At 37.2% G+C, this 15,745-nt stretch overlaps 1 protein-coding gene and 1 non-coding gene across 2 annotated transcripts; one reads left to right on the top strand and one right to left on the bottom strand.

Moving 5' to 3' along the window:
• Positions 1 to 557: 557 nt before the first annotated feature.
• On the top strand, positions 558 to 4,443 carry LOC116104956 (zinc finger CCCH domain-containing protein 12-like). The gene is made up of 2 exons (XM_031391381.1): positions 558 to 1,643; positions 3,840 to 4,443. Exons 1-2 carry the CDS (start codon positions 791 to 793, stop codon positions 4,118 to 4,120), a joined length of 1,134 nt encoding a protein of 377 aa, XP_031247241.1. The 5' UTR covers positions 558 to 790; the 3' UTR covers positions 4,121 to 4,443.
• A 5,085-nt stretch (positions 4,444 to 9,528) lies between these two features.
• On the bottom strand, positions 9,529 to 9,635 carry LOC116104958. Its single transcript, XR_004123996.1, has one exon. It is a non-coding gene; the product is annotated as a small nucleolar RNA R71 (small nucleolar RNA).
• Between the last annotated feature and the right edge of the window lie 6,110 nt (positions 9,636 to 15,745).

The raw sequence follows: 15,745 nt of genomic DNA, 5'->3' as shown, positions 1-15,745 counted from the left end.
ATCAGGAGTAGTGCACCGAATCTGTGCATCGAATAACGTGGTTAAATCCTGACCGTCGATTAATATTAAGTTATAATTAATCAACAGTTAGAATTTTGTCATGTCATTCTGTGTATAGATTCGGTGCACTACTCTCGATGTCTCTATTATTTTCCAATAAAAATATATGCCATGAGAAAAACGATTGTAAATAAGATAATTTCTCTTGACTTTGAAATTCTTTAGTTTGCAAGTCAATTAAAGCAGGAACAGACTTAACAAACTCTCCTGTACACTATTAATTATTATGCAGCTCTTCACATTCACTCAAGTAATTTTCCTTTGAAATCTTCCAACAGCTTTGTACATCTATACTGTTTCTCCAGATGGCGCTTCAATCTCTTTCTCTATTGCTGCTGTATGTTGTTTTCTTCTTTTTTGTTTATGCTTCTGCTTCTTCAACTCAACAACCCAAACTAGAACAACTAGAAGCACTTCTGAGATGGAAAACAAGTCTCCAAGACCAAACACAACCCCACCTCCTACCTTCCTGGAATCTTTCTTCTTGCAANATTATATATTCAACTGTTCTGTTGTATCAACTGTTTTTGTTGTTGTTGATTTCATCGCAAATTTTTCATTTCTCGTTTCTTTAATGTCTGATAATCCAGTATTGCTCCAAACTCAAATACCCATTTCTCAAAATTTTGAATTTACACTATTTTTCTTAAATTCACATCAAATTTAGCCGGTTTTAGAAACCGGGTATCCTTGATCATCAGTTAGGGTTTTGCTTTTGTTGATCAAAACTATGAATTACAGTCGAGATTCAAGTGAAAACGTGGTACACATCGTTGTGGGAAATGGGCCTCCTGAGAATTGGATTCCAAATCCATCTGATTCCTCAGTTTGGGCCACCGAAGATGACTACCGAGCTTGGAACAACTCGTCGCTTGACACTCCTTCTAACTCCAACTCAAATTACCAGTCTCAAAGGTCCGGCAGTGAGCAACCACCGAACAAAAAGTCAAGAAACAACACTCAAGATGCCAATTCTAAATCCAAGGCTATCGGGAAAATGTTTTTCAAGACTAAACTTTGTTGTAAATTTCGCAATGGAACTTGCCCTTATGTTACTAACTGCAACTTTGCTCATAGCATAGAAGAGCTTCGACGGCCGCCTCCCAACTGGCAAGAGATTGTTGCTGCTCATGAAGAGGAGAGAGCGGGTTCCGATGATATTCCAAGAGAGGAGTTTCAAATTCCCTCTTTGGGGTCGTCTAATTTTGTTGTGGAAACTCAAAGATCATATAAAGGGAGGCATTGCAAGAAGTTCTACACAGAGGAGGGATGTCCGTATGGAGAAAATTGCACGTTCTTGCACGATGAGCAGAGTAAGAATAGAGAGAGCGTGGCAATAAGTTTGGGGCCTGGTGGCTATGGTGGTGGTGGTGGTGGTGGTGGTGGTGGTGGCGGCGGCGGTGGGGGAGCTGCTGTAGTTGTAGCTGGAGCTGGAGCTGGGGGTGGAGCTGCTGCTGCTGGTGGAAACAATGGAGGGTCGAATGTGAAGCCTTCTAATTGGAAGACGAGGATTTGTAACAAGTGGGAACTTACTGGTTATTGCCCGTTCGGGAGTAAATGTCATTTTGCACATGGGGCTCAAGGTATAAACTTTTAATTTTTGGTAGATTTACTTTATGCGGTTTTAGTAGAGCGAAATAAACTGTTTTTATGTGATTATTTTCTATATTGTTGGTTGCTGATGGTTGTGGAAGTTATTTCTATTTTGAGAAAGTAGTGAGCCTGTATTGGATTGAGATCAAGATGATGCAATTTGACGAGAAAAGTGGTGATTGATCTCCTATTATTATGACAGAAAAATGGATGCATGACAATATTACCTTTGAATAATATGCATTTGTTTTAGGAACTGATTAGTTGACATAGACTTCCCATTTTGGAGATTTTGGTCTTGGCTTAATTATGGTTGTACCTGAACTCTTGAGAGATATTTTTGTTTGAGTTTTTCTCGATTAGGAAATGCTTCAATGGACAGACTTGAACTATAATGAATAATAGCAAGTTGGTTGAGTCATATGTTATTACTCTTTAGGTTGTGTGTAAGTATTTATGGTTAACAAAGTTATTTATATATGGAGTGTCACAATAGCTTCTGCTATATGGTTTGATAATATATTATATTCTAAAATTCTTTGTCCATATATGATGAATGAAAATAATTGTTCTTGTTGCATGTTTATGCAACTGATGAAGATATAACGTGTTTTATATATCATGCACTAACGATATTAGTCCTATGACTATCATTTTCTTCTATAGGGTAACTTGGGCTTTCAGTAAAAAGACTTCGTTTTGCTCAGCAGTCCTGGTCAAGGATGAAGTGCTTTGGCCTTGTTTGTGTTAAGTCTCACTGGAATTTAATATGGAGAGGTGTTTCTTTAAAGAAGTATGCAAACAAACCTTTTTAGATGTTTAAGTTGACATGTGTATCAATTTAGTAAACATTGTTTAGAACTCTATTGACATTGATTTTGAGAGGAGTGCAAATTTCTGCTTATCTCTTCTGAACTATATATTCCCTTGATCTTCAAATACACATAACTTACTTGGGTTTTTGAAGTGTTAATTTTTATTACTTGTTTTGATTTTAGAGTTGGTTATATGTTATATGTAAAGGAAAATTTTGTCATGGATTAATTAGGGGCCTGCTACCAGTACTTGATGTGTATATAATGGCAAATGAACTGGGTTCTTTTAAAGGGAAGGGAGAGTTCCAAGAGATAAATAATGATAAGGAGATCAAGAAGTGCATGAAACTAAGCCTTGAAGTTCCTCAACCATTCTTAAGAATCTAAGGTCCCTCACCAGCTTAGTGACTTAGGCATCACACACATAATTGCAGAGAAAGAGAAAGAGGAAGAGCCCAGATCTCATATTCTCATCAACTTTAAAGAAAGAGATGTTTCCTATCTCCTCATTGCATTTCTGTGCAGAGCATTTATTTGGAATGAATCATACTCTGCTGACTATTGATCAACCATTTGTTCTTACCACGAAAGCCACCTTAGAAAGTAAGGAGCACAAATTTATAACTCTTCTAATCTTTTCATGCCAAAGTTTAAATTTCAAGCTTTTTAAAACTAGTGAAGGGTTTGTCTGCTGAGAAGCTACATAAGTGAAGTCATTCATCTGCTTTGAATTTTCACAGTTTAGGATTTTCATGAAGATTGTTTGTGATTCTATTCCCAGGTTTCAAACATTCTGTATGGTTATAGGATTTCTAGGCATTTCATCAGCTGACCAGATTACATTGTCATGCATTGATCCACATTATTGTTTTGATAGAATACAGTTTGAGAACTACTCCAAGAGAGAAGTATTAGCATCAGTCAAGTATGTAAGCTGTTATAGACTTTAGTATAATCGATGTTGAGTTAAACTGTGTTTAGGCTAAATATAATGGTTTCATCTTTGTAATATGAGCATCTCCAGTAAGAATTATGAATTTTTTGGGGATTCTTTTTAATTGTATGCACTGTCACACTTTGGGAACTGAGATGCTCCTCATGCCTATGGCTTCTATAAAAATTAATCTCGTGCTGGTGCCGACTGTCATCTCTCTTTTTTGGACTACTGCCACTGATGAGTAGCTTGACAAACTAACATCATATAGATTTTTCATACTTTCAAGTACTGTTGAGTGCTTCTTGTTGTGTAGTCATATTCAATTAGCTGAACATAACCGTAGAAATTACTTTTTTTTTTTCCTTCAATTATTAATATAGGGTGGAAAACAGTTCTGCATATGTAGCTCTCAAATTCTTTTTTTGTTACCACAGAATTACATCGATATGGGGGTGGCCTTGTGGACACAGAAACTAAAGATTCTTCTGCTGCCCCATCAGATTCAAAGCTGGGAGGAGTGCCTTCAAAAACTCCAGCAGACACTGTTGTTGCATCAGTCACTTCGGTTCCTCATGCGGATGTTTATCATATTGGAGTTCCATCACAGAGGTCGTCTATTGTAATCCAGCGGTCAGGGCAAAGATCTCATCAAAAATGGAAGGGTCCGGACAAAATCAGTAGAATATATGGTGACTGGATTGATGATATTGAATAGAATGTGAACTTCTGAACTTTAAAAATGTTGAAGAGATACTATGAAAGCTCAAATAACTTCCATGAAAAAGCTTTTTATGGGACACTGAACGATTTACGCAGTCCTAAGACATCAGGGTCATGTATCTTCAGCTTTCAGTAGGGAAGTTTTCTGTTTGCATGCTTCAAGTTTTCAGTTGATACCTCCATTACCGGTGTCTAAATAGACATCGTTGTAATTTATATGTACGGATTCTGACACTCAGGTTTGGAAAGTTGAAGCTTGTACTATTTGTAGTATTCACCATTGTTATCAGATAAAATTACCAGAGGGCTTTATCTTCATGAGAGACACTTAGCTTTATCTTCATGAGAGACTTGTACCACTTCGTGAAATTTACAAATAATGTTAAATTCCCTCTTTTTGTCGGGAGATTTATGACTGTTTTTGGTAGATTATTTAGAATAGTATTTTTTAAAAAGTTGAGTTGGGTTGTTATTACGAGAATATGATTTGAATTTAAAAATGTATTTGATAAATTTTTTGAAAATATTTTATTAAAAATATTTAGAGTATTTTTTAATCTCCTATATTTGTTAATTTAGATAAATACCTTTTACAATGAAAGTTTTAAAATTAACAAAAACATTCTTATCCACCCAGTAAATGTCAGCAGTCGGTCACCATCATCTGACGATGGCTCAAAGTTGCCGGAATAGCACACGACCTATTGGATCTGGTCGGTAGTACGTCGATTTAGTATTTTCTAGTCAGATCCACTATGGATCTAGCCGAAAATGGCCAAATCTACGACCAAAGATCTAGTCGTTGACGACGACCATATCTCAGTCGTCGTTTGGCCATCAACGATGAGCAAGATATGGTCGTCGTTGACAACCAGATGTGGCCAGATCTTTGGTTGTAGATCTGGTCTTTTCCGGTCATATCCATGGTGGATCTGGCCGAAAAATGCCAGATTGGCGCATGACCAGCCACATCCAGCCGCTCGTGTGCCATTTAAGTAGATTCTGACCATCTTCCAACACTAGTGGCCGGCTGCCTGAAAGGCTATTCACAAGTGTACGAAATCGTGCAAGTAGTAAAATTCGAGCAAACAAGTGTCGAATCTCAAGAGAACTACTTACCAAGAACCAAACTAATCTATTTTATTACTATTTAATAAAACAGAATTTTAAGAATGATTTAATGAAAAAAGAACAAATAAACTAAAAACTAAACAAAAACATAATTTTATTAATACTCTGGTAAAAAGATCAATATGACTAAACTTAGGGCATAGATTTCACACCAATTTAATCATATGTATTGACAATTATTTCTAATCTAATTAAGCTTATTTTAAAGGTCAAACTCCCTAATATTTCATTAACTTTCTCTCGAACAATTAGCGAATTAACCCTTAAGCAACAATCTAAAATATCTCTAAGTTTGATTTAGAAGTTAAAAGATCATTAAGTTCTATAGAATTTACCAGAGTCTCACAGATCGCGGTAACCTATCTGTAGCGTTCGCTTAATCTATGGTTTTATTACCTTAGACCAATTAGGTTTCATTTCTCGATCTGAACCCAACTCATGATATCATTCAACTCTCGGATCCATAAGAATTGAAAGCATTACACACAATAACAAAACTTAGAATTAATGCTCAGTTAAAATTAACAACAATAAAGTCAACACATATTCATAAATTGGGCTACATCTTTAGCCATAGAAAAGAAACTTAGTTCATAATTACAGTAATGAAAAAAAACCATTGTATTAATAAACATGAGTTCAAGAAAGAAAAATAGAAAAAACTTCTCTAATTAGTGAATAAAAACTGCAAGAATCCTGATCTCCAAAATAGTAGTTGCCCTTTCTCCTTCTCTAATCTCTCTGAAAACTAATTAAAGACCCTTATTTATAGTGCTAGGGTTTGTAGGTTAATTAGGAAATAATTAAATGCCTTAAACCATTCATATTTGGACTAGGAAAATACAATAACCCAAAAAGGCTCGCAATCCATCGCTGCAGCGACATAAATGGTCGCTACAACGATCATTTTTTCTGTCGAGTCTGGAATCTTCAGAATTTGGCAAAGTCATCAACACAAACTTTATATCTCTCTGAATAAGCTTTCCAACACCACAAGAATCATCGAATTCTGATGTCTACAGCTCAAGTTATGATCAAAACATCGAAGCATGCTCATCTTGAAGAATTTCTAGGTTTTAAGTCTCGTCTTCAACGCATCATAACTTCCTCATTTCAATTCCGATTCTTGCACCGTTTGTTTCTACTCGTCAAAAATTCCATCAACATCACTCTTCTTCATTCAAATATCGTTTATAACTTGAAAATACTCAAAATACATCCGTGATCCCATAAAGGGTATTTATGAAGTAATTAACTCAAATTTCACAAATTAAACACATTTTTGTTGAGAAAGGAAGGTCAATGATATCTGGCCATTCATTGACAAATATATTGTATTAATTGTATATTTGTTTAATTGCCTTTTATACTTAGAATACCTAGAATAGACTAGCATGATTCTAGGAAATCTTTTGTATAGAGCTACGTCTCCTAATTCAATAAAATTATTCAAAAGGCAAATATTTTTCTCTTCTTTTCATGGTATCAGAGCAGGGACGATACCCTAGCTCTGTGCATCTGCCTCCTTTCTCTTGCCTTCTTTTTATCGCTGTTTCTCTGCATTTGTGTTGTTGATTTTCGCAAGTGTACGAAATCGTTCAAGTAATAAAGTGTATAAAATACGGATATCGAGCCCAAGGGAATTACTATTATCAATTACCAATTAAACTATCCTATTACTATTTGATCAATCCAAATTTAATCAAGGAAAACCTAAATTAAATAAACAATTGAATTTAAGAAGAAAACTGAAAAGAGAACAATTAAAATAAACCTTTGGGTAAAAACAAGATGACTAGACCTAGGGCATAAACTTCACACCAACTCTTATTCATATGTATCGATCTCTTATGCTAATTTTATTAAGCTCTTCCTACAGGTCAAACTCCCTAAATTTCCAATAACTTTCTCTCGAACAATTATCAAATTAACCCCTAATTACTAACCCGAATTATCTCTAATCATATTTAAACAATTGGGGATCATTACGCTCTATGGAGTTTACCAAAACCTCACAAGTCGCGGTAACCTATCTCTAGCGTTCGCTCAACCTATAGTTTTACTATCGTAGACCAACTAAGTATCAGCTCTCGATCTCAACTTAGTCCATTAGTTCATTCAATTCTTGGGCCCTTAAGAATCAAAAGCATTAAGAATAATAGTAAAACTTAGGAAGAATTCTTAATACAAATTAACAATAAAAGATCAATACATAATTAAGAGATTGGGCTACATCTGATAATCTGTGGATTATACAGTTTTCATTAGACTTTTTATTCGGATTTCAGGTACTTTCTGGTGCATTTTGACCTGAATTGTTGCTTAATTCTTTACATTTCGTGTTTCAGGTTAGAATTGACATTTTTGAGCAAATGAGGACAAAATTGGTTATTTGTGACTCAGAAGTTAGCGGATCTCAGAAGTTAAGTGAGTTCTGAAGTAGGATAAAGCACGATGAGGCTTGTTCCAAAGGGAGAGCACCGAGAATCGAAGAATCAAGCGAAGATGCAAGCAGAGTGGCAGTTCTGTAATTTCAGAACTTTTCAAGAAGCTTCGCCGTGGCGAAGACTTGGCCTTCGCCACGGCGAAGTACGCCAGACACGAACAAGTCTGCTTCTTTCTTCGCATTCGTAATTTCCAGTTTTGTAAAACGCATAGTTTTACTTTGTGCATGTTTTTCTGAGAAATTTGGGGTGAGGTATAAAAGAAACACTTAACCTTTTTGCCCAGGGTGGTCCAGGAAGTAGGGTTAGCAACTTTTACATTGTTTTTGATTAAGCTTGGAGAGATTTAACGATTAGAAGGGTGAAGATTGGATTTTGAACCAAGGGATTCATCATTTGGGGAGATTTCTTGTCCTTTCTCTTACTTTTCATTATGTTGAACTTGACTATTATCGTTTTTCTTATTTGTAGTGTTAATTTAGCTATGAACTAACCCATTTTGGGTTAGGGTTTTGATTGTAATTCGGATTTCTAATGGGTTAAGTTATTGATCATGTTATGTTCATATGACTATGCTTTGATTGTGTGTTTGCTCTGAGTTTTAAATGTTTTATGTGATGAACATGATGAGATTGAGAAATGATTCATGTTAGGCTTCTTGGGTAATCACCATTATAGTATTGGATGCTAGAGATAGATTCAAGAATTAATGAAATCATTGTAGGATTCTTTTGCTTAATGAGTTTGGAATTGTTAACTTTCAATTTGTTGGGTGCGGAAGGTTAAAAAGGAAGAATAGGAAAACATAGCCTGAGAAGGTATGTTTAACACCTTAGTGAGTTCGATTTACAACTAATGCATATGAATGTGAATGTAGTTTAATTTTTAGGTTTAACCCATAAAATCCGAATGAAGTCAAAAACCTACCTTTTTTACTTGAATTGATTTCTATCCATGTCTTTCATCTTGCATTCATAGTTAATTTTAGTTTAAAACTTATTTGTCAGTTTAATTAGAAATAGCTCCCATCAATCCAAAGAAATCGATTGCTCCAACTTGAGAACAATAGAATACTTAGTGCTTAGCTAACAATCCTCGTGGGAACGATACTCACTCATCACTTTATTACTTTGTGCGACTAGTATACTTGCTACATTTGCGTGTTGTAGTTACAACGTATCAAGTTTTTGGCGCCGTTGCCGGGGATTTGTTTTAAGTTAACATTGAGTCTGTCTATAGTTAGCTAGATTGGAGTTTTTGTTTTTTGTTTTTAATTTTCAGTTGGTTTGTGATCTCACTTTCCTTCAATTCTGTTTTTGCAGTTTATGCGAAGAACGAGACGTCAACCAGTAATCTTGAGATTGAGAGAACCGTTAGACGACGTAACAGAGAGAGAAGAGAAAAAGAGGATTTAGTTGTAGAAGCAGAAGAAATAGTTGTTGAAATGGCTGAACCAGAAAACAGGACACTGAGGGAATTTTCAGTTCCCACAGTGAATGGTAGTGGGTCGAGTATTACTAGACCTACGGTGCAAGCAAACAACTTCGAGATCAAGCCGGCAATCATCCAGATGATCTAACAGTCGGTTAGATTTAATGGTGATTTGAAGGAAGATCCGAATCAGCATATTGCAAATTTCTTGGAAATTTGTGACACCTTCAAGTCGAACGGAGTGTCGGATGACGCTATTAGGCTGCGGTTAGTCCTATTCTCATTGGGAGATAAAGCCAAGGGGTGGTTAATGGCATTACCACCGGGAACTATAACAACTTGGAATGATCTAGCACAAAAATTCCTTACCAAGTTCTTTCCTCCAGCTAAATCAGCAAAATTGAGAAATGATATCACATCATTTCTACAAGATGATTCTGAGTCATTGTATGAGGCTTGGGAGAGATACAAGGAGTTAATGAGGAAATGTCCACACCATGGGTTGCCAGTTTGGTTTCAAGTCCAAACTTTCTACAATGGATTGATGGGTAATGTGCAAACCATGATGGATGCAGCTTCAGGAGGGGCCTTGCAGAATAAGACACCAGAAGAGGCCTTGAGTTGCTTGAGGTTTTGGCAAGCAACAACTATCAAAGACCAAATGAGAGAGCAACAACAAGGAAATCTTCGGGTCTTCATGAAGTTGATGCATTTACAGCCATCTCAGCCCAACTCACGGCACTTCAAAAACAGTTGGGAACTATGCAGGTAAACTCTATACAAGCACCTCAACTAACATGTGATTTTTGTGCAGGAAACCATGTGAGCAGCGAGTGTCAAGTTGGAAACACATTTGCTCCGTCATCTTCATCAACGGAGCAAGTGAATTACTTGGCAGGAAATCAAAGACAACCGAACAACCCATACTCCAACACATACAACCCGGGGTGGAGAAATCATCCAAATCTGGCTTGGGGAAATCAGAACCAGCAAAATAATCAATGGAACCAAAGGACAGTTCCAAATAACCAACCAGGGGTGAATAACCAACCGGGAGATCAAAGAGTGACAAAGTTAGAAGATATGTTCGGGAAATTTATGCAGGAGACAACGAGATTCATGAATGAGACGAGGGTGAATTTTAGAAATCAAGGGGCGTCCATCCAGAATCTTGAGGTACAGATGCGCCAATTGGCCGAGAAGCTTAATGAGAGACCGCAGGGTTCCTTACCAAGCAATACAATAACTAACCCACGTGAGCAAGTCAATGCAATTTCGTTGAGAAGTGGGAGAGTTTTAGAAGAGGTGAGAAATTCAAGGAAAGAGGAAACCTCACCAAAGAAAAATGAAGAATCTGATGAGGAAGTTGATGAAGAAATTGAAGCTGAAGAGAAACCACCCAGTGTAAGGAAAGATGAGCAGAAGCAGGAAAAGGGGAAAAAGAAAAGGAAAGAGAGATTTCCATTCCCTGAGATACCACCAGAGTTGGCACATCACACCCCACTCGTGCCTTTTCCTCAAAGACTCAGAAAAGAAAATCAGGATAAGCAATTTATTAAATTTCTTGATGTTTTTAAAAAACTGCATATTAACATTCCTTTTGTAGATGCATTGCAACAGATGTCGAGCTATGCAAAATTTCTTACAAAAAATTTATCGAACAAGAGGAAGTTAGAAGATGAGGAAACGGTGATGCTTACGGAAGAGTGCAGCGCCATTCTCCAGAAGAAGCTACCCCCGAAACTCAAAGATCCAGGGAGTTTTACTATCCCTTGCACTATAGGAGATATTACCTTTGATCGAGTTTTATGTGACCTAGGTGCTAGCATTAATCTTATGCCTTTTTCTGTTTTCAGGAAACTAGGAATTGGTGAAGTTAAACCAACAACCATATGCTTCCAACTTGCAGATCGATCAATAAAGCATCCGAGGGGCATTGTGGAGGATGTGTTGATTAAGGTGGACAAGTTTATTTTTCCTGCGGATTTCTTCGTATTGGATATGGAAGAAGACAAAGAGATTCCTCTTATCTTGGGACGACCATTCCTAGCCACCAGAAGAGCTTTAATCGACGTTCAAGAAGGGAAATTGATCATGAGGATGCAAGATGAAGAAATAACATTTAATGTCCTTGAATCAATGAGAGATCCACCTAAACAAGAGTCGTGTTTAAAAATCGATGTGGTGGATCAGTCAAGAATTGAAGCCTTCCAACTGAATAGTCCTAAGGTGGAAATTAAGAGCTTCATTGTCAAACCGAATCAGATCGAGAGTCGGGACCATTACGGAAGGGGTTGCACAAAATTCCGAGACAAGCCGCAGTTGAGTTTGAGTTCGCATAAGGAACGGGACTCTGAGATCAAAAAGGGTGAATTAAAGCAAAGAAAATGGAAGGTGGTAGATGAGAAGAGTCGAGCGACCAAAGTTATGACCAAGGGATGGAAATGGGTGGTGAAACCCTCAACAAGGCCACTGTGTGAAAAAGATCATCAGCAAATGAAGCTCCAATACAAGGGAAAATTTCGGGATGTGATGTACTTGGATAACCTGGACTGATTGAAGGATCGAGAGAGTCGAGCTATCGACTATAAACAAGCGCTTCTTGGGAGGCAACCCAAGTGTCTTTAATTGTTTGTTTGTTTTTCATTTTGGTTGTTTGAATTTGTGTGATTTCATTATAAGTTTGTATGATTTTAATGTGTGTCAGGTGAAGTTTTCAGCTAAAGAAAGAAATTGAAATGCTCCAGACTTTGCCGGGGCGAAGAAGTTTTCGTCATCGCGGCGAAGCATTGTGAAGAGGAATTCGGTGTGAAAATGTTCCAGACTTTGCCGGGGCAAAGAAACCTGAAAATTGAGGTAGCTCTTGGAAGTTTTCGCCGCAGCGAATAAAGTGAAATTTTTTTTTTTTTCCGAAAATTGGCTAAGGCATTTTGCCGGGGTGAAGTAAGCCGTGTATCCTCTGGAGGTTTTTGCCTCGGCGAAGAAAGGCGAAACCTAGGTATTTTTTAGGGTTCATGCATGAAGAACGTAGCGACGATACTTTTCTATAAATACCCACTCTTCTTTTTCATTTTTCACGCAACTTTTCATCTTCACTTGAGAGGAATTTTTTCAAAATTCAATCTTTTACCTCCCTAGTGCTTTTCCAACCAAATTTCTTACTCCATAACCTTCCTAAACACCAAAACAACCCATTTCAACATCAATTTTTGCGAAAATTTCACGAAAATTTTTGGATCCAAAATTTGGGGCTTTTCAATCCGGGCTGTTTTTGGTTCAATTGGTGGCGAATACTCCTTCGTATTGGTAAGATCTCAAGTACCCAAATATCGCACAATTTCAAGTTTTAATTATAGATCTGAAATTTTTTTGTTGCGATTGAGTTGTGGAATTTGGGTGATTTTGAGCATTGATTTTGTTAGAGGAAGAGTAGTTCGTGCATTGGGTGATTGTGAGGAGTGTGGGTTTTTGAAATATTGAAGTGTTTGTGTAAAATTGAAAATTTGTAGTTTGGGGGTAAAGCGCGAATTTTTGGAAGTGTTGGTTGCTTTGCAGGATTGAATTGATTGTGTAGAACAACTAGGCTTGAATTGTTGGGGTAAAATTTTTGAGTGAATTTTTATTGTTGACAATGGCTCCCAAAATTAAGCATCCATACAAGGGCAAGAGTAAGAGTAAAGGGAAGAATGTTGACAACCGTTTTGTTAATGATGAAGCCCGTAAAAGGTATGAGGGGGCAATTCAAAGAAAGGATAAGGATATTATCCTAGAGCGCGGGTTGACCGCAAGTTAGGCCTTGGACTGGAGTAGAGGGAGACATTGGGAGATGTTTATGAGAGCTCCTGAACAAGCGGCTGTTGAGCCGATAGTAAGGGAGTTCTATGCCAATCTCTCGGATTATTAGGAAGATACTGTTTTTGTAAGAGGGGAGGATGTGCCATTTACGGGAAAGGTGATCAATGAGTTCTATAACCTGCCTGAAATTCTCACGGATGAGTATGTGCAGTTTAAGAGATCATAGTTTAAAGACAGTGTCATCCCTCTGGTCATTGCAAAACCAGATGCAGATTAGGCAGTTTCGAAGAAACAGAAGAAGACTCTAAAGGGAACTCAGTTGACACCGATGGCTAGACTGTGACAATATTTTGTCTGTGCGAAATTGATGCCAGAATCGCACTACAACACAGTTACTCATGAGAAGGCAATATTGCTTTACTCAATTGCCACAGGGAAGAGTATCGATGTGGGAGACATGATCTTGAATAGTATTAAGCTAGCCTCCAAACCAGGGCGAACAAGTTATGGTTTCCCACATCTCATCATAGCCTTATGCCTTAGAGTTGGAGTCAAGGTTCAGGAAGACGAGCACCGTATTCATGCTGCCCCAGTTCTAGATTCAGAGTATTACAGTAAGCACCTTGACCGTCCGGAAGCTGCGCAACCAAGAGCAGGGGCAAAAAGGCAGAGAACAAGCCTTGCCACATCATCCAGCTCCACAGGTACACAGAAGGAGATGATACAGCAGATGATGGGTTTAATGAAATATATGAAAAAACGTCAGGATTGGTTGGTTGAGCAGACCCAGATGATGCATGAGATGCAGAGGAATAGCTTTAAGGAGCTCAACGTTGACACTTTCGCATGCCAATGGGCTGACTGGAACTCAGATGAGTGGATGGACTCCGAGGAAGAAGAGGAAGATGAGGAAGATGAGAAAGAAGAAGAATGAGCCGGAGCACCTGTTTTTGGTTGTCTTTATGTTTGTTTGTTTTTATTTGATTTTGTTGTTCATCCTAAACATTAAACTCAGTTTTATTTTTGTTTTGGATTTTGTTTAGTTGTTTAGTTGTTGCTTTTAATTTGTAGTTGTTGAAAGGACGAGATTAGGTTGTAATATTTTCAAGTTAGTTGTGAATTTGTGCTAACATAAGGGACACCACAGTTTCAATTGTTTTGATAGATTATGGGTGATGAAAAGTCTGAGACCGGGTGTTCATTGTGGAGCGACACTTCATGGATTAACCAGGGAGCATTCTTGTACCTTTGTTTTTATTTTTCTCTATTCCTGATTTATGCATAATGGAACATTGGGGACAATGTCATGTTTAGTTTAGGGGTAGGACATAGAATTAAAACCTAGTTAAGGATATATTGGCTGAAAACCAGTGCCTGCCTTAAAAACTGCCTAGCAGTACTTGACAACATTTGGTATAACAACGCCACGTACACCTTAAACTGAAAAAAAAAAAATTAGTTATTTTTCTTTAGTTTGTTTGTTTTTGCCGATGATGAATTGTACAAATCAATGATGAGAATTGGGTTGTTGAAATCTTATTGTTGAGAAATGTTAAGCATTGCTTTATGTTTTTGTGTATTGACTAGATTTTTATTGAGGTTTGTTGAGTGGTTTAGCCACAATGTTCATTTATTTTGGCATGTTTAGATTCATTTTATGTGATTAGGTGAAGGTTGATAATGTTGGTGGACTTTAGAACCTAGTAGAGAATCGCTTGAGGCGAAATTCTAGGATTAGACATGATTGAGGAGATAATTTAGGCATTCTTGTTGGAATGTTTGAGCCTTTCTAGCCGACCCAGGAATAAAATTGTCCCTAGTCACCCGTTTGAGCCATATGAATCAATATTGCTTTATTTTTCTTGGCAAACCGAAAATTGTCCAATCCTATTACTCTAAACACTTTATCGTACCCTTAGGAGAATTCGGCCTTAGTGCAAACACAAAGAACAGAAAAAGAGTTGTACGAATAAGCCAAAAGAATAGTTTGGGGGTTGGAAGAAGGGCAGAGAAAAAAAAAAAAAAAAAAAGAGGTAGTTCACCTCAATTCAATTGATTGTTAAAAATAAAAAAAAATAAAAAATTGTAATACATTCTTTTGTCGGGTTTAAGGGTATATCGGCTGGAAACTAGTAACCGCCTTAAGAAACTGCCTAGCAGTACTTGGCGACCTCAAGTTTAACAACGCCATGTACACCTTAAACCCGCACATTTGTGGTATCAAAAATAAGAAGGATACAAGTTTGAGGGTGGTAAATAAGTGGACACGTTGATTGTTGGTTGAAAAGAAGTGGAGTTCGATTTGACTTGAGTGTTTGGATGAGGAAAACCGAGTTCTCTTACTTTGTTTTTCCTATCCTTTTCTTGGAACCCACTACCCAAGCCGAACGTTACAACCTTTTAAAGACCTTTTGATTCTCATCTTTGTTTAGTCCTCATTAGTGGAGGGTAGTTCGATATTTAGGCTTATGGAGTCTGCCACCATTTGAAAAACTTTACATTTTTGCATAAAATAATCCGAGAAGTTAGGATGTGGATTGAAGTGGGGATCACCTACTTGGTGGACCGATTGAAGAAGACAGTCGATAATGCTTATAACTTCTTGGAGAGTTGAACATTTCCTTATAATAATTTTTCAACAACTTTTGAGACTTGTGCAATTTCTAGGCAATTTGTTTGTTGAATTTGAATCTTGTTGGTTTTGTTCATTTTCCAGTTTTGTTGTGTGTGTTTTGTGTTTTCGTTCGTTGTCTGTGTTTTTGTTTTCGTTGGTTTTATACCGTATGCTCGGGGACGAGCATATCTTTAGTTTGGGGGTA

This window comes from Pistacia vera, unplaced genomic scaffold (assembly GCF_008641045.1).
Source record: "Pistacia vera cultivar Batoury unplaced genomic scaffold, PisVer_v2 Contig489, whole genome shotgun sequence".
Classification (NCBI taxonomy): Eukaryota; Viridiplantae; Streptophyta; class Magnoliopsida; order Sapindales; family Anacardiaceae; genus Pistacia; species Pistacia vera.
The sequence above is the reverse complement of the archived record's forward strand: the minus strand, read 5'-3'. Positions and strand labels throughout refer to the sequence as shown.

Excerpts from the sequence above, each read along its gene's own strand:
- LOC116104956 (XM_031391381.1), top strand. The coding sequence starts at position 791 with ATGAATTACAGTCGAGATTCAAGTGAAAACGTGGTACACATCGTTGTG. Across the intron at positions 1,644-3,839 it reads TTTTGCACATGGGGCTCAAG|AATTACATCGATATGGGGGT; the intron begins GTATAAACTTTT and ends TTGTTACCACAG.